A 24,528-nucleotide genomic window follows, 5' to 3' on the forward strand; every position below is an offset into this window, starting at 1 on the left:
GAAGAAGAAACTTTGTTTCGTTCTTTGTTTTGTTACACAGTGTTTGTGCTTCAACTCTCCCTGTACCAAACCCCATAGAGAAAGTCAGTGAATTTAATATCACAGCACACAGGAGTTGTTGATCCACTGCTGCCTCCGTCAGTAACTACTAATGTGTTATGTTATGAATTCGGCGTTTAAAGTCTCTGGTTCAGATTAATCTCAGTGACACAAAGTGACCACACGAGGCAGCAGTAGACCAGCAGCTCCTGTGTCCCCGTGAGCTAAAATCGCGGATTTTCTCTATGGACTTTGGTGAGGGAGAGTAAGTGGTTTACAAAATGACAAAAAAAAAAAAACATTCGACAATATCTTATTAACATGTTCACATCTTTATCTCACTGTCAGACAGACTTTTCCAACAGGAAACTGAAGTTTGTTAAAATCACTGATTTTCTCTATGGTTTACAAACTTCAGATTTTCAGTGTGAAATTAATTTGACCTATTAAACTTATAAATATATATACATTATATATTTAAAGAAACAACCAAACTATGTTAAATATATTTTATTTTTAATCGAATAATACGTTTTTTGTTACGTAAATTAAATAAAATCAGCATGAAAAGTCTTAATTTAATTTAAATACTCAAATCTTCTTCCTTGTCTCTTCTTGACCACGCCCTTTCTCCCCGCCCCTTCTTCTCCTCTCCTCGTCTTCATCATCATCATCATCTCCAGCCTCCACCTGACCTCCAGTCCTCACATGGTAAAACTCTCCGCTTCTCCCCGGAGCTGCAGCAGCTGCACAGCGGCTGCCCCTCCGTCACTCAGGCCGCTGTAGGAGCCGCTCAGGGCGGGGAGGACGGAGCGTGTGAGCCGCTGGAGGACGCGCAGGCAGAAGACACACAGTCAGACACAGACACGCGGAGGACAGGCGCTCACTCACAGCGGCAGTTTGTGGTTCGTTAATCACCGCAGCTGCGAGGAGGAAGATGAAGGACGGTGTCACCATGTTTGTGCTGCTCGCGCTCATGTGGACGCAGCTGCTGCTCTCAGGTAAACAACCTCTGTTTCCTATAAATGATGATGATGATGGAGAAGGCTGACTGTCTGTCTGACTGTCTGCTGCAAATCTACGCAGAAAACTGCATGACGGGAGTTAGCTGTGGCAAAACACAGCGTTAATATCGTGCGCTAAAAATCGCACATGATCGGGATAATAACCGTGACAGAGGGAGGGAAAAAAATCGTTAATATTATGCCCTTGTGAATTTTTTTGTTTGGTAACGTAAAGTGGCGGTCACACCGAGCGCGAATTAAGTCTTTACTGTACGTGAATGTATCCTGTAAACCTACAGTGTAAACATACCGCGTCATGTAAACTCACCGTCATGCTGTGTCGCGTAAACATACCGCTACCATGTAAATGTATCGCCACCGCGTAAACGTATCGCCACCGCGTAAACGTACCACATACCCGTATCGCCACCGCGTAAACGTACCACATACCCGTATCGCCACCGCGTAAACGTACCACATACACGTATTGCCACCGCGTAAACGTACTGCATACATGTATCATTACCGCGTAAATGTATCGCCACCCCGTAAATATTGCTACTATACCAAACAATTCTAGCACCTGTCCACCAGGGAGAGCCCCAGAGAACTTCCCTTCATTTAGGGCTTTTCTGTTTGTGTTCGCACCACTAGCAGAATTGGTCATTTCCTCTTTTGTTTTTTTAAATAAGATGATGATAACCTGACTATTTCTGGTACACTGTCAGCCTAAAATGCAAATGTTGTCTCGTTACGACGTCGAAAATTAAACGTCTTTTTCATTTTTGGGTCATGTTGATACCCTTCGGGGGACACTACTAAAACAAAATTTTTCGCTCGCTAAAATCGATTAATCGATAATTGCGACTGAAGTTAAAGAGCTAGTTTACGTTTTTTGTCACGTACATAGTCAAGTTAACACCATGTGGTGGGAACCAGGTTCTCATGAGATTAGGACGAGCTCTTAGCGGTTTACAAAATATGTAAAAACTGTAAAAGTTTGGTTAAAATAGTCGTGTTTACTGCAACGTTCATGAGACAAAGACAGTGAGGTTTTGTTTTACCTGAATAAAACTGTTGAGTTAATTGTTTACATCGCTAAAGTAGGAGTTCACCGCGCGTCACTCTGATGTAAGGACGTATTGTCGTAAGTCAAAGTCACAGGAAAAAACAGTTGTACTTCACATTCAGATAAAATACATACAACGCCATGCAGTAAGATCTGAAAGAGTCTCCATGATGAAGTTTGTAGAACTACTAAAAACATCCACCTGTTTTTGTGCACATTTTTAATTCAAATCTGCACATAAATACAAGAAAATGCTGGTGAAAAAAGTGGAATATCGCAACAATTTTTGATGAATAATGACGTAGAAATATGACTTGAGACTTATAGTGTGATATAAAAACACCTGATGGAGTAACGGTGGTTGAAAATAGGTTTAAGTCGTCTTTTGCAAAAAGATTTGTTTGTTTTTTTGTTTTTATATATATATATATATATACACACACAATAAACCATTTAAATAATTGTCAAACCAGTGGTAAAAACCTGCTCCCCAAATTTTAAATTTAAGATGAAAAGCACTGTGTGGAGTGTTAATAGCGCCCCCTTCAGGACAATTGGCACAGATAATAATTGTGGTTGTGTATTAATTATTTGAACGTCTCCACCTCTCAATCATTTCCTGGTGTTTGTGTCGAGCAGCGTCTCCTCGTCGTCCTCGTCGTCTTCTCCCCGCTGACTTTTACCCATCAACCGTCTCTTTAACTCTTAACCTGCGATTGGCCGACGGCTCCCGTCCAATAACGGTACGGCTCGGCCGGGCGTTGCCCATAGCAACCGGGATGCTGTCGCCAGGGAGGAAAAAAAAAAGGAAGAAGTAGAAGCAGCCAGCCTGTGCTGGTAAAGAGGAGCTGTGTCAGCTGTGGAGGAGCCGTCTCTCTGTCTCACAGGAGATGGACAGACGCTGCAGTTTCCCGTCTGACAGTGAATGCATCAGAATCAGACTCTGGTGATAAATAAAGAGTGAGTGAAATGATTTATGCAGCGTTCAGGTTCATCCTCGGTGATGCGGGGAGTTTCCTCTCCTGCTGCCTGTTGTAAAGATGCTGAGACGGCAGTGAGACAGACGGATGTCCCACTCTTCATGTCTCTCTGAGGCCTGGTTCTTTTTTTAAAGTGGAGGTTTCAAACCAGCAGCCAATTTCATGCGGCGCACCACTTCCACTAGGGGTGGTGTTTGGGTTGGGGGAGGGGGGGAAATCGATACAGTCAAATATTGCGATATTTTATCTCAATCAATTATCAAGTTTCAATTTTTAGCATCTAATTCTTTAACTGATGTTAGAAATAAACATTAGTTAGCATAAAAGAAATCAACTGACGTTTCAGTCCACTAGGTGGTGCCAAGTGCTCACTGAGTATATCGCAATCTAGTGATAATATCGTATCGTGACTTGTAGTGTCGTCAGAATATTGTACCATGACTTAAATATCGTGACAATATTGTATCATGACCTAAATATCGTGATAATACAATTTGGGGATATCGTACTGTGGCTTGAATATTGCGATATCGTATCATGACTTAAATATTGCACTTAAATATATTTTTTCTCTCGCTATTATCACAATATTTATGTCACGATACAATTATCACAACACGCTGTTACTTTTAAGATATTCGGGCCAATAAAAACTGTGACGTTACTTTACTGATTTTCAGAGTTAAAATAACACTCGAGTGCCCACAGTGCCCCCTGCTGGACCACATGGTAACAATCACTTCAGTCAGGCTGATGCACTTCTAGGCTGTATATTTTGAGTTTAAATGGGTTTGTGTTTGAACTTGATTAATCATAATGTTGATCAGCTCTCCGTCGTCTTCCCTCCTCAGAATCGTCCTCTGGCGACCACGAGCTGCGTCTCCTCCCTTCACGCCGCTCCGGTGACCTCTCACCTCAGGAGGATGTGGACATATCCGATCTCCGTCACCCCCACCATCATCATCATCATCATCATCATCATCATCAACATCACCTCCACCGCCGCCGCCACCACCCGCCTCCTCTCAGGTTTGGTGACACGCTTCCCGCCGCGCTTTTGGATTCCCGCTTTCACCCGGAGCGACGCGACAGCGCTCAGCGGACGCTCGACCTGCTCGCGCGGCCGCATCAGGAGGTGCGGCCGGAGCACGCCGCCGTCTCCTCACGGCACCTGGTCACCGTGGTGAGTAACCCCTCCCTCTGATTTGGTCGCGTGGGACGGGGAGGAGGGGTTTAACGACGATCTGACTGAGGCCGCACTTAACAGCGTTCCTCCCTCTCAGAGGTCAGAGGGCAGAGGGCAGAGCAACAGTGAATGATGGTGTGGGAGCTGCAGACTCCTCAGTCCACTGAGCTGCGCGCTCCCAGTTGCCATGGCAACGCTAATCATGTGTGTGTGAGTGACCCACTTACCTTCACAATGGGTCTCGTTACATAACGGCAAAATAAACGACGTCGACCTTCAGGGTTGACTTTGAGACAGGAAGTGAAGGACAGGTTTGTTAACGAGGCAGACGAGTGAGGTAGAGAGACACAGGGAGACAGAAGGAGAGAGAGAGATGGTGTGTGTGTGTGTGTGTGTCGGAGGAAAATATTGTCTGTGAAAATCCTCAGACTGTCTTTTCATTTTTAGGTTAAAGGATTGATTTATTTAACAGAACGTCTGCGAAATTGTCGCCGCCGACGCTCGCTCGCCAAAGCGTGTTAGGAGGTTGTCGTCACCACAGATGCATTGTGGGAGGGTGAGGCAGTCTGCTGGAGAAGACAGACGAGGACGCGCCGGGGGAGTCCAACCTGTCGGTCGCCTTCAGTCTGTCGCTCTGTTTCACTTCTACTTTCACAGTTTCTCGCACTATATGCTAACGTGTTTGTCGGTCGGGTGAAAAATGGGTGATTTTCACGCCGTTAAAGCAGAAATATGCAGGGTTTTTACCCTGATTTAGCAGCTCCAGAGTCTTTGTGATGGTTAAATGTCTTGTTGTGTCTCCATCGCCCTCTGGTGTCTGTTAGCGGAAAAGCAGGCTTGTAAGATCAGGTTTCGCCGTGATTTTTTCCTGTGGTGACGCACTCATCGCGTGATAATTTCGCACATTTTGTGACGTGTTCGGAGCGTGATGGGAGGACACACGTCGACAGAAGTAACGTAGGATTTCTTTTCACCGTCAACCAAAGCTTCGTTGCGCTTTGGAGAAACCATCGTCTTGTGGTGGTTTCACAAGACGACGGTTTCTCCTCTGCAGATAAAGTGTCGTACAGCTCCGTACATGACGTCATTTCGGAGAATCTCAACGCTGATCGGTTGAAAAATGTCTGTGTCACACGTGATTTATGCGATGCAAGCAATGGGGTTGCGATTTTGTTGCTGCCGCCAATATCGCGTCTGTGCGTTGACTTTGTTAGTAAAGTGAATCGCGAGCTTTCTCCTGAAGTCTCGGCTCTTGTGGACCGCTAGCTAGCCAGTGACGACGTCATCTTAGATTCTTGCGGGTGTACGGGGGTGAAAGGTTGTGTTTTCGGATTGTGTTTAAATGTAAACATGTTGTGAAGCAGCTGCTGCTCTCTGTGCTTTTGTCAATGGACGCCCGCCGTGGGACTCCGCCTTATGTAACAGCTCTGTGTGTGTGTGTGTGTGTGTATGTGTGTGGTCACATGACACATCCCCGCGGGCTGCTGCTGCTGCTGTCCCATCACATCACCATGACAACACTTCACTGTTGGATGGAGATGGAGGTTTTTTCGGAAAATATACACTAAAAATCTTTAAAAAAATACAAAAAAATTATCAAATATGCACAAAAATAAATAAAACAACAAAAAATACACTCAAAAAACTAAAGAAGTCAGTATGTGGGGTGAGGGTTGTTGACCTTTAAGGAAAAAAGAAATCATAATTAATTATCGCAGGTTTTCTACCATTTTGTGTTGAGACAATAATCAATAATCGACTTAATATGTTTATCAGTTTCAGACCAAATCGTATTAACACAACGTTACTATGGAAACGTTTACCACTGCCGGTGGTTTGAAAACATCATGAATGTGATCATGTGAATGATTCAGATTACACTCGCGCTTTATTTAGTTTTTTCTCAAAGGAAGTAACATGAGCGTGAATAATCCAACCTCATTCAGCTGTGTGTGTGTGTGTGTGCGCGCTCAGAGTCGGACGGTTCACGTGTGGCTCACGTTTTACCCGTCAGCGCTCACGCACACACACACACACACACTCACTCTGTGCCAGATTTAGAACCCACTGAAAACAGAGCGTCTTGTTTCTCTGCAGAACTCCATAGAGAATTTAGTGGATTTTATTTTCCCCTCAGTGTCACAGTGACGCAGTGACTGATGTCGGCGTAAACGTGGCTTCATTACAAACGTCAGCTGGTCGCGGTGAATTCGGCTTCTGTGGTGAGACGCTGGGACTCGGTGTAAACGGACGACTGTCTCACAAACACGTCTCCTCATCTCAGCAAATACAACGTGGAGATAATCGGATAACTGAGCAGGAAATCTGTGATTTCTTCACTGAAATTTGCAACTTTCTCGACTGTAATTTGCGATTTCTAGACTCATTAAGTTGAGCAGCCACACACACACACACACACACACTCTGTGCCTAATTTATAACCCACTGAAAACAGAGCTGCTCTTTCTCGGCAGAACTCCATAGAGAATTTAGTGGATTTTAAGTTTCCTTCACTCTCACAGTGATGCAGTGACTGACGTCTGTATAAAAGTGCTTTCATTACAAACTTCAGCTCATCACGGTGAATTCTGCTTCATTATTGAGGCGCTCTGATTGATTGATTGATTGATTGATTGATTGATTTATTGACTGAATAATTATTTAAATCAGTTAATCGGTGTACACTTTAAAATAAAAAAAATAAAAACTGGTTTAAAATACCAGTTGGAATTTAAGAAAATGTATGTATTTCTAAATTATTGTCTTTGTTGAGTTTGTCACTCACACACACACACCCTCTCCTCTCTGTTATCCGATTGGTCCAAATCTGATTTCCTGTGCTGCCCTGAGCGCTATCAGCTAATTAGTGGTTATTACCCTCTGTGTATGTGTGTGTGTGTGTGTGTGTGGGGGGGGGGGACATAAATAGGACCTGATCCTGACAGGAAGAGCAGCAGGTTAATCACATTACCTGGACAACGGCCAATCAGGAGGCAGGCCGAGCTCTGAGCCAATCAGAGATCACGACAGGAGTAGATCAGGAAATAGAGTGAGATGTGTGTGTGTGTGTGTGTGTTCATTGAGTGAACATCTTCCAGCGAGGATCAGTGATGTTTACTTGGTGAGATTATTTTGTTTTGTTTAGATTCAGTGATGCATTTGTTGTTAACACATTCTGTTGCCATGGTGATTGTTTACGTTTTGTGTGGCGGTTTAATCTACTTGTTTTTTGTCTTTCTCTCCCAATAATCGATCAGCTGATTAGTCCAAGCCGACAGTGACGTGTTAATCTGTTCAACCAAACGTTTTCTTATCTGACTTTAACGTTCCCTCTTCTTCAACCAATCAACTGTCCGTTTATCGATGAGTTTAGAGTTTTGACACTTGTTTAGTCACGTGACTTGTTTTGTTTGAATAGATCGTCTGAGATGACACGTGAATATTTTGCTAGATTTTTAGTAAACGTTTAGTTTTTTCGATGAAATAAAATTATTTTTATGTGACTGCAGTGAGACACAGGCAGATAATAACGTGTGTGTGTGTCTACTTCTTGTTTGTTGTTCCTTATATTAAATTATGTGACAGCAGAACACTTTGTTTTATCCATTAGTGTACACACACACACACACACACACACACACTGATTTAGAACCCAAAGACTACTGAGCGTCCGTTTCTCTGCAGAACTCCATAGAGAATTTTCACTTTTTTAACTTCCCTTCACTCTCACGGTGACACGGTGACGTTTATCTTTATAAAAGATGAGTTTGTTACAAACGTCATGTCATGACCGTGAATTCGGCTGCGCTTTGTCGCATGTTGTTCGTATTATTGCACGTTTTACACAAACAACTTTACTTTTTACAGCTCATTCAGCTTAATGTTTGAATACAGTTTTGAACTAACGACTCATTTCTACATTTAAACGGAGGAAAGTAGTGATTTTGCTTTGGGGTTTGTTATTACACACACACACACACCCACACACACACACACACGGAAAAGTAATGTCAGTAAATCCAGGATGAGTCATAAGTAGTGTGTGTGTGTGTGTATGTGTGTGTGTGTGTGTGTGTGTTCCACCTGTCTCCTGTATCACTTTTGCTGAAAGCTGAGACTGTTTGGATGATGTGTGTGTGTGTGTGTGTGTGTGTGTGTGTGTAGTAGAGAGATGGAATGTTGCAGTGTGTGTGTGTGGGAGATGAAATATCAGAGGATGATAGGTTTCGATCAGTTTGGTGCTGAAGAGGAAACCAACTCACTTATCATTTCTTTTCTCAGCTGAAGTCAAACCCTCCAAAGTATAAAAGTTAAAGTTTTTAAATGTAAATGTAGTATTTTAATGTATGCAGGTGATCCTGCATATGCTTTATCTCACTGTTAGACAGACTTTTCCAACAGGAAACTGAAGTGTGTAAACCCACTCACTCTCCCACACCAAACCCCATAGAGAAAACCAGTGATTTCAATTCAAAACAAATTTAACAGCACAAAGTGACCACACGAGGCAGCGGCAGACCAGCAGCTCCTGTGTCCCCGTGAGCTAAAATCACTGATTTTCTCTATGGGGTTTGGTGTGGGAGAGTGAGTGGTTTGCAAGACTTCAGTTTCCTGTTGCAACAGTGAGATAAAGACCATTTTCTCTCTCTCTCTCAGTACTTGGCGGTGGACGTGCGGAGGCTAAACTTCAGTCTTCTTCGTTGGTTTCGGGACGGTGTAGCCGCGGCGCTCAGCGTTCCTGCGGGACACGTTCACATCAACCGACTGAATGTGAGACGCACACACGCTTACACACTCTCCTGAGATCAATAATTGAGATGATTGATTGATTGATTGATTGATGGCTGGCCTCTTACAGGAGGAGAAGAATGGCATCGAGCTCTTTGTGTCCTCTGATAGGCCGGGCGTCTCCGAGCCCCGCCCCGCCGATGAGGTCATCCAGTCGCTGAACGTCAGGGTCCTTCACCACCACCTGGGACACTTTGGCATCACCGAGGTCTCCACTGAGGTGTGTGTGTGTGTGTGTGAAAACTGCCAATGTGCTCCGTCTCCTTGGTAACGGCGGCTCGTTTAGCCGAGTTAGACGACTTAATTTAACTTAACTAACTAGTTAATCTCGTCCTTTTTTCTTTTCTTTTTTTTTTACAAAATATCATTTGTTAAAATGACTTTTGTTTGTGTGTCTGTGCAGAAGAACGTCCTGCAGGGGGAGCAGAGGGACCATGTGTGGAGCAGAGAGGGTTTTTACACCTTCTTCCTCTTCTTCACCGTCTTCGTCATAGTCGTCACCTGCTTGATGGTAAAAAAAAACCACACACACACATGCTTTGATTTAGAACCCCCGGGAAAACAGAGCCTCCGTTTCTCTGCCGAACTCCATGGAGAATTTTCACGATTTTAACTTTGTTTCACTCTCACGGTGGCGCAGTGACGTTTATCTCAGTAAAAGTTGGTTTGTTTCAAAAATCGCTTCATAGCAGTGAATTTGGCTGCTTTTTGTCGCACGTTTTCCAAATTTTTACACGTTTTTATACAAACACAAACACTTACTCTAACCATAACTATTACTGTAGTGGCTTAACCTTAACCTAAACCTAATTCTAATCCCTAAACACCAAAACCATGTCTTAAGTCTATTAACATCCCTTTTACAGTGTTACGGGACATGAGGACCAGACAAAATGTCCTCACTTCCTGTCGTTCATAAGCTCTGTGGTCCTCACAGTGATGTACTGTATATGTAAATCTACACACAGTTACACACAATGTAGTGTTAAAAGTACCTCATATTTATGAGAAAACAACAACAAATAGTGTTTTATACAAACAAACCACTGGAAATCAGAAGAAATGAGCACAAGATAAAATGTAGGAAACGTTCTCCTGCAAAAAAGATCATGTTGTAATGTCACATTTGATCCACACGAGGGAGCAAAAGCACAGTGAAACCATTAAATCTGTGACATTCACTCATTCACTGTCTCTGTTTCACTCATTTACAATAAACAGTTTTATTTTAAAACATTAAGATATTTAATCATTTTTATGCTACAGGATTAAATTTAGTTTTTCTTAAATTGACGTTAATACGATACGATAAAATAAAGTCTAGTTATTTAGAACTGAAGTGAATCTATATTTATATAGATTCACGGACCGTGGTTTCTTCTCTGGTCTCCAGGTTTTGTACCGACTCAAGGAGAAGGTCCAGGTTTCTGAGAGACGCCTGAAAGCCCTGCCCCCTGACCTCCACCTGACCTTGACCATCCCTCCAGACTCCGCCCACAGGTCAAAGGGCACCAAGGTTTGGAGCGATTGGCACACAGTTCATTATGTTCAAATGAACAGATACAAGGACAATAATGATGCTCAAAAATAAGCCTGCTTCCTTCAGGTTCTCACGTCAGGAAGCATGGTCCAGGCTGAGCTCCCTCCATCTTTAGCCACGCCCATTTCCCAGCAGCAGAAGCAGCAGCCAATCATAGCCTGCCGTCGCCTCGCTCCACCTGTCGTCCCTCTGTCCAGGTAACGTCGTTCACCGGCCCGTGTCCCCAACAATTTCCAACTATTTATTTAAATATCGTATCTCAACATTGTACCACTCTGTCCTAGCTCCGCCCCCGCCGACTCTGTCGTCAACGGCGACAGCCACACCCTGCCTCCCAACGTTGCCCTGGTGACCGCCAATAACGATCTAAAGCCCTGCCCCTCCCCCTTCAGGATGAAACCCGCCGCAGGACTGCAGGAAAGGTAACAATGGGACGTTCCGTGTTAAATTTAAATTGCCGCCAAATCCGTAATCTGGGTCTGATCCGGATAAAACTTGGTCCGATGGTAGAGCGTGTGATCCTGCATGCACACACCAAATTGTGTCCAAATACGATGTATTGAAGTTGGGACAGCGATTGTTTTTTGTACCGTTTTGCCCATTGATAAGAGATGGGAATTCTTGAAAGTTTGATCACGTTTTGTGACGTCGTCAGTGGGTGAATTCTTACCAAAATTGAATGGGAACATACTTGGGTGATCATCCACACACCACCAACAATTCAGATTGATCCGTCAAAAAAAGAACTGCTAACAGAAGGACAAACTTGCAGATTAACGCAGATGAAAATATATCCTCCTTTTTGGATGTAAAAGGACACTATGATCCTCACTGGATCAAGTTTAATTACAGTTGTCATTTTTACCCCATGTTTGGACGTCTTTCACACTGACTCACACGTTCTCTTGTAACCCTGATCCACTTATGAATTCCCAGAATGCTCGGTAGTGCTGACTCATCGTTTTTTTTTTTTTTTTTTTGTTAGGACCTCATTAGGAACACTGTGTTCTGCTCAGGAAGGAGCTTTGACTTAGAGAAGCACTCGATGTGTTTGTGTTTTCACAGCCTCTAACCTGTGATTGTTGGAGTGGTCAGGTGTTGAACTGCGTACGTGCAAACCAAGGAGGGGGGGGGGGGTGTTTCTGTTGTAAACACTGACCAGTCATCGTCATGGAGACTAAAACCTGGTCCTGATGAAGCAGAAACTTGTTTCTGAGGAACTGGTTAAAGGTTTAGGCTAAGGTTTGAATTGTGTGTTATGTTTAAGGTTGGAGATAAGACTTGGTTTAGTCCGTTTAAATGAATGGAAGTCAATGCTTGTCCTTAAATGAACGCTGCGTGAACCTGAGAATGTGTGTGTCCTCATACATTGAGGACATGCAGGAAACCTGTTCTGTAAGACGTCTCAGGAAGTGTCCTCAAGAGTCGACTGTACGTGACCACATAAATCTTCTGATCCCTGGATTTGACTGTATATGCGTCCGTTTAAAGGACCTTTTTCCTTGTTTAAAATATACTTTTAGCTTTACACATTATACTTTTAAGTAGCAGTTATTTTTGTAATAAATATTTTTGTTTTTTTAAATGTGCTTTCTAAATAAATTGGATTGATTGGATATTTTGAATATAAATATATAAAATTTAATTTAATGAGCCTTCAAAAAACATTTTTTTTTTTTAAGTCTACCTTGTCACTAACTGCTCCTTAGGTAAGCTGATCTTATCTTTTATATGACTTTTCTAATTTCTGTTGAAGTGTGTATTGCTGTTTTCTTGTAATTTATTGACGTCGTAAACTTGCGTCATTATCAAAACTCTAATTAAGGAAATGTTAATTTGGAAAAATGACGTTAATCCCTTCATCACAGTAAATCTCTTCCATCAGCAGTCATTGTTTGATTTTATTTTTTTTTTTGTCGTGAGAAACTTACATTTGGGTTTGAATAAGACCAAAATCTGGGTTTTTTTCAGACTAATCAGCCGACTGTTGTTGCTTTGAAACTTTGGCCCCGGTTCATTTCCCCCGCTCAAGTCTTTTCCATAACAAGAAGAACAAACATCTTTATCTGGCCCCTGCACTTTAAGTCTTTATCTGCTGCTCGTTGCCTCTTCCGTTTTACAGCCCGTCAGACCAGAGCCGGGGCAGCAGCCATTTTGTCCTGGGGTTACATCAGCGTTCACGGCGAGGTTGTGTCCAAAGGGGGGGGCAAGCTGTGTTTCTTCAAGGTGTGAGAAACGACAGCACAGGATGTTTTTCTTGGTGTCTGTGTCTCTTGTGATTCTTAATTTTGAGTGTGTGTCTTGTCCACTCTGGACGGCGGCCAGTCAGCAATCAGACGAATAGGAAGAGACGGCATCCTGGAGAGGAAATAGGCCGACACGTAGTTAGACGAGTTCACCCGCACGCAGTCCCCCCCCATCAAAGCACAACTCATCTTCTTCTGTTCAGTCTCTGTACATAGACAACATCATGGGGAGCAGAGAAACCCAACAATTCACACAAGCACTAGGCATCAGTGGAGAGAAAAAACAGTCTCAAAGATGTGCGGCCATCTGCCAAGACGGGTTGTGGTGAAAGATAAAAATGGGGAACAGAGGGGAGGTGAGCTAGAGACAAAAGAAAGAGACCAGGAGCAGAAATACAACAATTGTATCAAGTTATAAGTAATAACATTATTATAATAAGAATAATAAATATAATAGTAGCCTCGAATCTGGATCCTGCAACCTGCAAGATGAGAACAGAGAAAGAGAGGACAGGAAGGAAAGACACAAACTTTCAGGACTATTCAATGACAAACTCGGTTGGGTACACCAAAAAGTGAATTAAAAATATAATAAAAGAAGTAGCAATAAAAGTATTTTAGGGTTAGGGTCAGGTACTCTTTGTAAAAGAGTTAAAAAAGTGCACAGTATTAGTTGTAACTATTTTAAATAAAAACATGTGTTATCTCAGGTGCATGAAATCAAAATTGTGCACAATATTAGCATCCGTTTCTTCTTGAAATCAGGTAAATGTGTGTCATATATATACAACCCACAAACCATTGAATAGGCTGGATACTGTATAGATGATCAGTTAATGTATATGCAGACAATCAATGATTATATATAGGATATTCAAGATTCTCTTTCTTCTTCTTCTTCTCGGTGTTGGCAAATAAGGATGTTTTCATACGGTTTTGCTGTGCAATTAAAAAGCAAGAGAAAATCAAACGTTAAAACATGAACAATAAACCTCTAAAATACAAAAATATGTGGCTAACATTGACAATTTAAACTAGTTTTGGACACAAAGAGACAACGTTCACCTCTGACAAACCTTTATTATTTCCGTGAAATTAAAGTATGCTTTTTATGTCTTTCTCGTTCTGTCCTCACTGTCGTCCCCTAAAGGCGCGGCTCAAACGTGTCTCTGGTGTTGGACATGTCGTCCCTGGGCTCGGTGGAGCCTCTCAGTGTCCCCGTGATCACTCCCAGAGAGTCTGCAGCGAGGGAGTACCTTCTGTCCGCCGGACGACCCCTGACGAGACAGCGGCTGAGAGACGTCGTCCACAACACGCAGACGCTGCACACGGAGTTCACCGTACGCCAATAACCACTCTCAGAGTTATACATTTGTGTTTTGGCTAACCGTTAGTTTACCTATCTTTTCTTAGCTATTGTTGCTAGTTTTTTGCTAACTTTCGGTCTGTTGCTGTCATTAGCAAGCCCCGCCCCCTTTCTTACGCCATCTCATTCTCTTTTTCTGGTAAGGGGGTGGGGCTTGTATGCAAACAAAACCCACCTCTCTGTTTCTTGATTCGATATAGAGACAGAGAGCTCACGAAATATCAAACTATTCAACACCGCACCTTTAAATTTACATGACCTGCCTTCCTCTTATAATTTATTTATTTATTTGTCTATTTATTTACTCATTAAATGATTCATTTATGAATGCAGTCTATTGACGGTCATGCTAAGTGTATCATAATACCAAATATGAATTTAATAACTTGGTATACCTGTGATATTTAGCATTATACATCATGTATTTTTAATGGTATGTGTTACAGCGGATCATTATTAGAAACTGGAATAAATGATGAATGTCTTTTCTATCATTTTCAGGAAATTCCCATGAACTTCATCGATCCCAAGGAGCTGGATATTCCAAACCACGGGACCAAGAACAGATACAAGACCATACTGCCCAGTGAGTACTGTGTGTACTGTGAGAACTGTGAGTAGTGCTTATTACACCTTCATACAAGGTACTTGTATACTGAGTCCTAATCCAGGTGTGAATATTGTCCATAAATTACACATTTGTTGTATGTGCATTAAACAGGACAAAAAGTAAAAAAAAAAAAAAAACTGCAGACGTTTTTTAAAAGTTTCAACCATGTCCTCACTTTACATTTCCCGTCCAGACCAGGAAGCTGCTTTAGTATGTGGGAGGAGTTTAGAGTCAGAGGTCAATGACTCCAAGGACGGCTAATATTGCACCTCCCTCTCCCCCCCAAACACACACACACACACAGACACACACACAAACACACACACACACACACACACTTCAACTCAAACAATACCTTTTTCCTCAGAGCGTGGTTTGTTCTCACACTGCTGGCCAACCACTGAACCTGATTAAGACATTATATAACACACACACACAGAGGAGGTGGGATTATCAATATAACAGTGAAGGGGTGAGTGGGTGTGGTGGCCTTCCTTCCTTCCTTCCTTGCTTCCTTGCTTCCTTCTGGCCAATCAAGTGTAAGGAATGTTTCTCTCAGAGCTGCTGTCCATCAAACCTTTTTGTCTATTTTACAGTTTCACGTGTTGTCTCCTTTTTTTTTTTCAACTTTTCCAACAGGAAACTGAAGTTTGTAAACCACTCACTCTCCCACACCAAACATGAAACATGTTCTTGAGATATCGTAGACTTCTGTGTGTTCTCAAGTATGTTGCTGCTGCTTGGAATTATGGGATGGCTTTTCTTCTGGGAAGGATGCTCAGGTTGTTCCTATGCAGAAAGAGAAAAAGCATCTTTCCTCAGCGTTTACAGGAAAAACAGCTTTCTGGCCTTTTTTCAACATGAAGACCGGATCTAAACGAGTCTAAAATACTGTACTTAATCTAAATCTTCATCCTCTGCCTCCTTATCCTCCCTCCCTCCCTCATGCTTCCTCGCCGTGTGTCCTAGATGCCCACTCGAGAGTGACCCTGAAGTCCAAGAGCTGCAACGACCTGCTTGGCTCCTACATCAATGCTAATTATATACGGGTGGGTATTTATAGGTGGTGTTTTTGTAACCAACATTGTTTTTTTTAAATTCACTTTTTAACCCATCGTATGGACGTTTCACGGCCGTTAAACATCAGTTAAAATATACAATCTAATTTAGTTTAACCCAAAGTTATCACCTCACACATCAGGAATGTCAACACTTTTTTTTTTGTTTCCTCCATCAAACACAATCGTCTCAGTGAAAGTCCCGTGTGTAATGTCGCTCTCAGACTCTGGCACAATAGACTCTCTTCCTGTCAGGAAGCTCCACAGAAACGGTTCTAAAACTGCGGGGACCACATGACCGTTTCATCCTACTGTACGCGGCGCAAACAGGGCTCCAATAATAGCACCCTGAAGGGCGATAAGACAAATGTGAGGGCGGGGAAAGCTGTAAATTAATTCAAACACAACTTGTTTTCATCCGTTTTCTTCTGTAGGGTGAAGCGACATACATTTCCTTGTATGTAAAGGACATTTCCGCAGTCAAGAATGAGTTCTTCAGTCCCGTCCTGAGGACAGAGCCATGGAACAATTCCATCCTCCCAAGACAAACTTCTCTTCCTCAGAGTTGTCGATTCTAGAGCTGAAATTATTACCCAATAAATCAATTACTTAAATGAGTCGCTGACCATTTTGATCGTCAGTTTGAAGCTTGACAGATATGGGATGGCGTGTTCCGTTTACATCGGAACTAGAAAGTGATATCAACTCGATGTAATATTTAAAAGACAAAGCAATATAAATAATTTAAGATCAGATTTGTTAAAATCGAGTATTGAGAAAAGGCCATTGGCTTTCATACAAACCAATGGCGTCGCCCCCTGCTGGATATTTAAGAGAACACAGCCTTCAAACACATCGGCGTCAGTTTCTGGATCCACTGGCTTTACGTCCATGACTTAAATGATGACTCCTCGTCCTTTTTTTTGTGTGTGATTGGCTTCAATCCCAGGGTTACCGTGGCGACGAGAAGGCGTTCATCGCCACGCAGGGACCCATGGTGAACACGGTCAATGACTTCTGGCTGATGGCGTGGCAGGAGGAGGCTCCGGTCATCGTCATGATCACCAAACTGAAGGAGAAGAACGAGGTCGGTTTGAGATGATTTTTTTTAATCTCAGTTCAACTCTATCATGTTTGGTTTTTTTTCTTTAAATCTGACCACGCCTCCCCTCTGTTTTATTAGAAGTGCGTTCTGTATTGGCCGGAGAAGAGAGGCATCTACGGGAAGGTTGAAGTGCTGGTGAACAGCGTCAGAGAGTGTGAACACTACACCACGCGCAGCCTCACACTCAAGGTACAAAGCACCGCTATTTTACTCAAGTACAAGTAAAAGTACTGGTGTAAAAATGTACTTGAGTTAAAGTAAGAAAAAACAAAGTAGCGTGTTTGAAATGTACTCAGAGTAAAAGTTACTTAGTTACTTTACTTTTTTAAAGGTTCTTGTGTTGTGCAAAAAGGACAAGGGAACACAAATCTCACATTAATTTTGAATGACAGGCAAAACTTAACAAATAAAAGTGCTGACAAAAATTGAATATTTACAATAACACATATTGTTTCAGTCAAAATGGGTCAAAGGTCACATATGCCACTCACTCTGGGACTTTTATTAATGACCATTCACCTGTTCACCTGTCCTCATCATTCACCTGTTCACCTATCCTCACCGTTCACCTGTCCTCATCATTCACCTGTTCACCTGTCCTCACCGTTCACCTGTCCTCATCATTCACCTGTCCTTACCTGTCCTCATCGTTCACCAGTCCTCACCATTCACCTGTACTCACTGTTCACCTGTCCTCATCATTCACCTGTCCTCATCGTTCACCAGTCCTCACCATTCACCTGTACTCACTGTTCACCTGTCCTCACCGTTCACCTGTCCTCATCATTCACCTGTCCTCATCGTTCACCAGTCCTCACCATTCACCTGTACTCACTGTTCACTTGTCCTCACCGTTCACCTGTCCTCATTGTTCACCTGTCCTCACCGTTCACCTGTCCTCATTGTTCATTTGTCCACCAGGCCAACATTTTTTTACTCGGTAACAGATTTGATTTAAAATGTAGTGAAGTACAGTAACGTCCAAAAAGAACATACTTAAGTAAAAGTTAAATTACAAATTAAAGTGCAAATGTTACATTTCTGGTTTTTTTTGTTCTTTTTAACATTAAATACTTCGTATGATTGTGTTTTTTTTACAGTGTGGGAATCAAACCCGTGTGCTGCAGCATTACTGGTACACGTCGTGGCCCGACCACAAAACCCCCGCTTCTGCGCTGCCGCTTCTGCAGCTGATGGACGACGTGGAGACGGACAGACGGAACGCCGCCGCACTGGGACCAGTTATTGTCCACTGCAGGTACACGAGTGTGTTTTTTAGCTCACAACAACTCAACAACAATTGCTTGTACGGTATTCCAGAAAAAGAAAAGGAGTCCGTTACCCACGCTCCCTCTCTCTTCTCTGCAGTGCCGGGATTGGCCGGACCGGCTGTTTCATCGCCACGACGATAGGCTGTCGGCAGCTGCAGTCGGAGGGAGTGGCCGACGTTTTGAGCATCACGTGCCAGCTCCGAGCAGACCGGTAACAAACGTAACATCGCAATATCGCGACACTTGTGAAGTTTTTATAAAAACAAAACATCTGTTCTACGATCCAAACTTCACTGTGAAGTCTGGATTCTGTTATTTTTATTTCTTTATTTATTTGTTGAAAAAATCTTTACATCGGTAGGTATAAATAAAAAAGAAACCGCAGATTTTTTAGCCAGATATTGCAAACTTTTACACATTTTCAGCTATTATTTATGGTCAGGAAACATATGAGCTAATACAATATATAAAAACAACAACACTCAGTTACCAGAATTAATCTCACTTATGCTTCAAAAAACATGTTAAAAATCCACCGGGACGAAGACACTCTTACAAGTTGTCCTCCCAGCTGTGTCTGCACATTCAGTCCTTTTAATTTAAGGGGAATTTAGTACCGGAAAGTCCTTGAATTTGACGTCAACCAAAGGTGTGAGAACCCTGTGAATGAATAATCTCTGTGTTTGTGTCTGTGTGTCAGAGGTGGCATGATCCAGACGGGGGAGCAGTACGAGTTTGTGCACCACGTGCTGAGTCTCTACGAGGCCCGCCTCCCCGCGGAAACCGACCAATCAGGCGAGTCCTCAGCAGGTATGATCTGATATTTGGGATTTTCTTACCGAGACGAGGGATTCCAGAGGAGGTCTTTAAACTTTAAAGGACAACCAGAGAGGAAGGAAAGGAAACGGTGAAAGGTTATATTCTGGAAAATGGAATGTGTCCATTCTTCTTCTCCACTGCTCTTTCTTCTTCTTCTTCTTCTTCTCCTTCTTCTTCTTCTTTGCTGCTGCTTCTTCAGTGGAGACGTTTGTGAGACCTGTCCTCTTCGGTCGACTGTTGGACTCTGTTGTTTCTAACTAACTGTCCTGTTTACCTCTCTGTCGTCATGGAGACGTCCTAGTTTGACTGGAAAACATCGATGGTACTTTCTTCAATAACACTGTTGTGTTTGTGTGTCTTATAGAGTTTTACAATTATTTTTCGACATGATGGTGTTCTTCTTCTTCTTTTTTTTCTTCTTGTATGAAAAGGACAATTTGGAAAATGACTGTTTTGCTTGTTGCACCTTTGGTTGAGCGACAATAGTTCTGCTGACCTGTACCCTGCCCAAATCTGACCCAAATGTGTCTTGTCAATTTCTAATTTAATCCAAACTCACCATCTTAATCCCTTTATAACTAACTCTTAATTAATTCCTTAGCTCAGATACCAAAAATAAAGTGTTTGAATCAGATTTAAACTTATGACCTTAATCCAAGAATATAGGAGCGATACCAAACCACAACTTAATTGTTTATCACTGATAAAGTATTAATTAACTTCTGGTTAACATTTTGTGTATTTAAAGGCATTTTTACAAACTTTAAATCTTTCAAATTTGAGGCGAAAATTAGCCAAATATGTTAACATTCCTTTCTAATATATTGTATCAGCAGCTTTGCTATTTCGTTAAACCATGGAGCTAACGTTAGCGAGCTAACAAAATTGACATTTGTGCTATTTCACCCTCAGTTTTGTGCAATATTCCACTACTTTCTACTAAATGTTAGCCTGTGGCCTGGTTTATTTATACTTAACTTCGAGAGAGATTAGGTTGCAGATGGAACTACCTCCAGCCTTACAAAACATGCTAAAAAGCTAACAGACCAATGTAGTAATAATAATATAATAAATACTGTCCTGCCAAGCTAGTTATTTTAGTAAAGAAACCCCATAGAGGCTTATGCTAGCATTAGTAGCACCATGTTAATAAAAACCTGAATGCTAATTTATAAACTTATGCTAATGCTTGCACTCTATGCTAATGCAGGATTATTCATTAGTTTTAGTTTTTATTTTGTTTTGATTTTTTTTTAAGTTATTAAATAGTCTTTAGAACATGTTTGCTAGTTTTTATTTTTGTAAATGCTTAGTTTTAGTTTATTTTTTATTAGTGTTAGCGTTACATTTAGTTTTTTTTGGTAATATGGAGTATTTGGCACATTTTTACTACAGTTTTAGTTTGTTTTATAAACCCACAATTCAGTTTCAGTTAGTTATTGTTTTGGTTTTTTGAACTCAAGTTTTTAGTTTTTATTTCAGTTAACAAAAATGTTTTTTTTTAGTTTTAGTTTTCGTATAATAACCTTGCTGCTAAACAAACAAAAAACAATTTTTTTACACTTTAAGTCATTACAGCTCAGCAGTGCCAAGAATTATGGGAAATAAATTTAATTAAAAATATAAATCCAAAATTTTTTACGGTGCCCCGCCGAGACATAAAATAAATTCCGAAACACAAAATTGTAAAATAAAATGGGGCAATTTTTTAGTCAGAATTTAATCCACATATTTTTTCAGTGGTTATCATTTTTTTTTTATTATTTGCAGCGTCATTCCTCATAAATATTTAGAAAATTAGCATTGCTTCATCTAAAGAGTTTACACTCACTTTGACAAATCCCCCCCCCCGTTGTGTGTATTATTTACTTTATACCAAAAATGTGAAACAATATAAATGTCACAATGGTGCAATCATGTTATTGATACGATGTTGATGATGATGATGATTATTATGTTATCTAGTCAGTTATTTTTTTGGTGTATCAGAGTAATAATAATAATAATTATAACTTTATTTTTATACTGGTTTTTACATGTCGTCGATGTGTTTAGCATCTATTTAGCCATAATCGTTAAAAAAGTCACTGGAAAGCTTTTGTGTGGTGGAAATTAAATTATCAGTTAAGCCAGAGCGCGAAGAAAGTTTGGACCAAAGTCAGAATGTATTTATGTAAAGTAAAGAGTTGAATTTGAATCATAAACAAACAGACATAAGTTATGGGGAAAAAATACTTCTATTTTTTACACAGCATTTTATTCATTAAATTTAAATTTCATTGGGGAAAAGTGAGATCTGATGTTTTTACATGTCAGTAACTAACACTATTAGCATTTATATACATATATATAAACAGTATAATCGTCTGTTCTGTGTGTGAATGGGTTAACGTTGTACGGTTCATGTTAAAGTGCTATTAAAACTTACCGTGGGCCATTTACATTTCAAACAATGGACAACAAACATCGACGTCTTGCTGCTAAAAACTGGGACAATAAGTGAGAGGAATTTGAAGGAATTTTTCTAAATGTAACAATATATTTTTATTTATATACATATTTGTCCTCGAGATACAACAAATGGGCGTGGGATGTCCACAGACCGCTGTTGACCCAGTTCTCACACGAGTAAATTCAAACTCAAATCAGACTTCTAACGATCAAAAATCTGATGTCATCACCAAGAAATTGTGATAAAAGGTGAGTTTCTGCTCCAATTTCACGACAACATGCAGGTACAACACATGTTGCCTCTGACATAGTATTGTGTATGTACAGTAGACGGTGGTTGATTTCTCTTTGTTCTGTCGTCGGTGACTTTTGATGGAGATTAAAGGGACACAACACATTTTATGTTTTTTTAGACAGTTGAAAATCTGGATTCACTTAAATTTGATTTAATTTAAGATCATTTATTGAAAAAGATGTGTGGGTTAATGTGAGACACTAATCTTAGCGTTACCTTTTAGAGGTGTACAATTGTAAATAATTGTAAAAAAAAAAATTGGGAACAAACAAATTTAGGAAAGGCGAGGCGAACTTATTGGTATTGCAAGTTTTTTCAGTTCAAGTAAATTTACATGAAATGCATGATGACATACAACAACACGAAAAATCCAACTTTCAAATTACAGTTCCTGTTAAAGTTAAAGTTCTTGAAAATTGGAAAAATTTTGATTGTTTAAAACCATTTTGAAAAAGTTTCAATCCAGTGGTGAAAAGATATTTGAATTAAATTAGACATGACATCGCCTTTTAATTTTGAAACTTGAGCAAATAAATGCTACCTTGTTTTAGACAATTTACAGGTTTTTTTGGACATTGAAAATCAAAAAAACTTGGATTTTACTGTTTAAATTCATAGGTTGTTTTTTTTTGCCAAAATATGTCTCTTACTTTTATAATAAAGTTTTGTAGAATACTAATTAATCAATTTTAAAATGTATTCAAAGTTGCAAATAATTCAAGACAAAACCACCACTTAAAATTTAAGAAAAACTAAAAGCTTGAGTCCCTTTAAACTTCATCTTACATCGTTAAAGTTGGACAAAACCTGATGCTAACATGTACAAACAGTACGCTGTTTTTGTTTCTTTGTTATTTTTAATGTGTCACTAATCAAATAGAATGTTGTAGTAATAATAATAATAACAATTGTCCGGAACATTAGCCACTGAGTCGTGCTGTGACCTCTTTATCTACTCTACATCTATACTGTTACCTATAATCTGTACATAAAAACAGTCGCCATGGAAACACCGAGGCTCTGACTCTTAATCTGTGACGGATTAACACACTGACAGACTTTTTGTACTTTTGGTTTGATTTGTTAACATTGGTCATTGGATCATTTTGGTTGTTGTTGTTAGTTCTTAAACATGTTTTGTGCTGCGATATTATATCACTTTTGAGTCATCAATTATATATATATATATATATATATATATATATATATATATATATATATACATATATATACATACATATCGTTTTGAATAAACATTATACTTTTGTGGGTTAGCATAATTTAAAAAAAGAAACAAAAACAGTTGACGTTTCTGTCCACTAGATGGTGCCAAGAGCTCATTCTCACTAGAGCTGGTATGGTGTGTGTATTATCGCAATATATGATTTAGCAAGTAGTCACAATATCATGATATCATCTTAAATATGTCATATCGTGACTTAAATATCATATCGTCTTAAAAAGCATAATATTGTGACTTACATATCATGATATCGTCTTAAATATCATGATTATATCGTAACTTAAATATGATATCGTCTTAAATATGATTATATCGTGACTTAAATATCATGATATATCGTGACTTAAAAATCTTGATTATATCGTGTTGACTTAAATATCATGATAATGTCAAACTGTGGCATGTCTGGTGATTCTCACATAATTAACTCATGAATATAAAACTATGACAAAGGCTAAACTGAGGGATCACAACATAAAATTGTCGAGTCAAACAGTTTTGCCAAATTTGTGTAATTACAAAATTATTTAAAACTTCTTCTTCTCCGGTGTTTGCTGTCATTACTCATGATGGTTATTGTTGGTGGTGACGTGAACATGAGAGCATGATGAGGAACTTTTGTTCCTAGAAAACCAGTGAATGTGTCGGAGAGAGAGGGGGAGAGAGAGAGAGCAGGAAGGAAGGAAAGAGGTGTGGACGAGTCAATGTAACTCAGAGCAACTGAAACAAAAGCAGTTTGGCCTTTAACTGTTAATGATGCAAGAAAAGAAGAAGAAACAAAACTAAAACAGGAAGTAACTGGTAAACCTGAATTTTAATCTACAGTCGTAGAATAAATATGATAATTGACAATAGTTTAGACAAAACATTTTTAGTTTGTCAGGACATTTTTATCATTCAGTAAAAGATACAAACATAAGTAGATTGGTATTTTTCTCAAAGTTTTCTTAAAGTTTTTCTTAAAATATTAAACTTCTGTTTAAAAGAAAACTAATTCTAATGTTTCAAATATAAGCCTGTGCTTTCTATATTTGTACAAATAGTGAGGAAATGTGATTAAAACAGCGACTTTTTTACATAAAACAGTATTTTTTCATAGTCGGGTGTAATGAATGTGCATATTTTACCATTTATTGTACTTTGTTTAAAAAAAAATCAGAAATATTTAAGAATTTTTGATTATTTTTGATTTTGTTCCAAACTTTTTCTCAAAGTTTCCCAAAGAAATTTGACAAATTTGTTCCAATAACATGTTTAAAAAAATGTACTTTACAGTCCGGGATCACCAAAGTATGACATTATAGCATTAAGAAGCTTTAATCAACACATTCTCATTCATAATGGAGCCATTTTGTGTGATTTCCTGAAGTCAAACCTAATTTTACATCAAACGTTGTAACGTCTAAGTCTTTAATCTTTGTCACAGTGAAATCAAATCAAACCCTCGTCTCTATTTTT

The 24,528-nt window shown here is 40.1% G+C and overlaps 1 protein-coding gene across 1 annotated transcript; it reads left to right on the forward strand.

Moving 5' to 3' along the window:
* The first annotated feature begins 673 nt into the window (after window positions 1-673).
* ptprr (protein tyrosine phosphatase receptor type R) lies at window positions 674-22,070 on the forward strand. The gene is made up of 16 exons (XM_058625090.1): window positions 674-1,040; window positions 3,944-4,275; window positions 8,935-9,048; window positions 9,137-9,286; window positions 9,470-9,577; window positions 10,460-10,582; window positions 10,673-10,803; window positions 10,891-11,028; window positions 14,003-14,192; window positions 14,720-14,804; window positions 15,798-15,877; window positions 16,836-16,973; window positions 17,070-17,180; window positions 18,092-18,249; window positions 18,360-18,473; window positions 18,963-22,070. The coding sequence occupies exons 1-16, from the start codon at window positions 977-979 to the stop codon at window positions 19,081-19,083; spliced, it is 2,157 nt and encodes a 718-aa protein (XP_058481073.1). The 5' UTR covers window positions 674-976; the 3' UTR covers window positions 19,084-22,070.
* The last annotated feature ends 2,458 nt before the right edge of the window (window positions 22,071-24,528 follow it).

Source organism: Solea solea, chromosome 3, assembly GCF_958295425.1.
Source record: "Solea solea chromosome 3, fSolSol10.1, whole genome shotgun sequence".
Classification (NCBI taxonomy): domain Eukaryota; kingdom Metazoa; phylum Chordata; class Actinopteri; order Pleuronectiformes; family Soleidae; genus Solea; species Solea solea.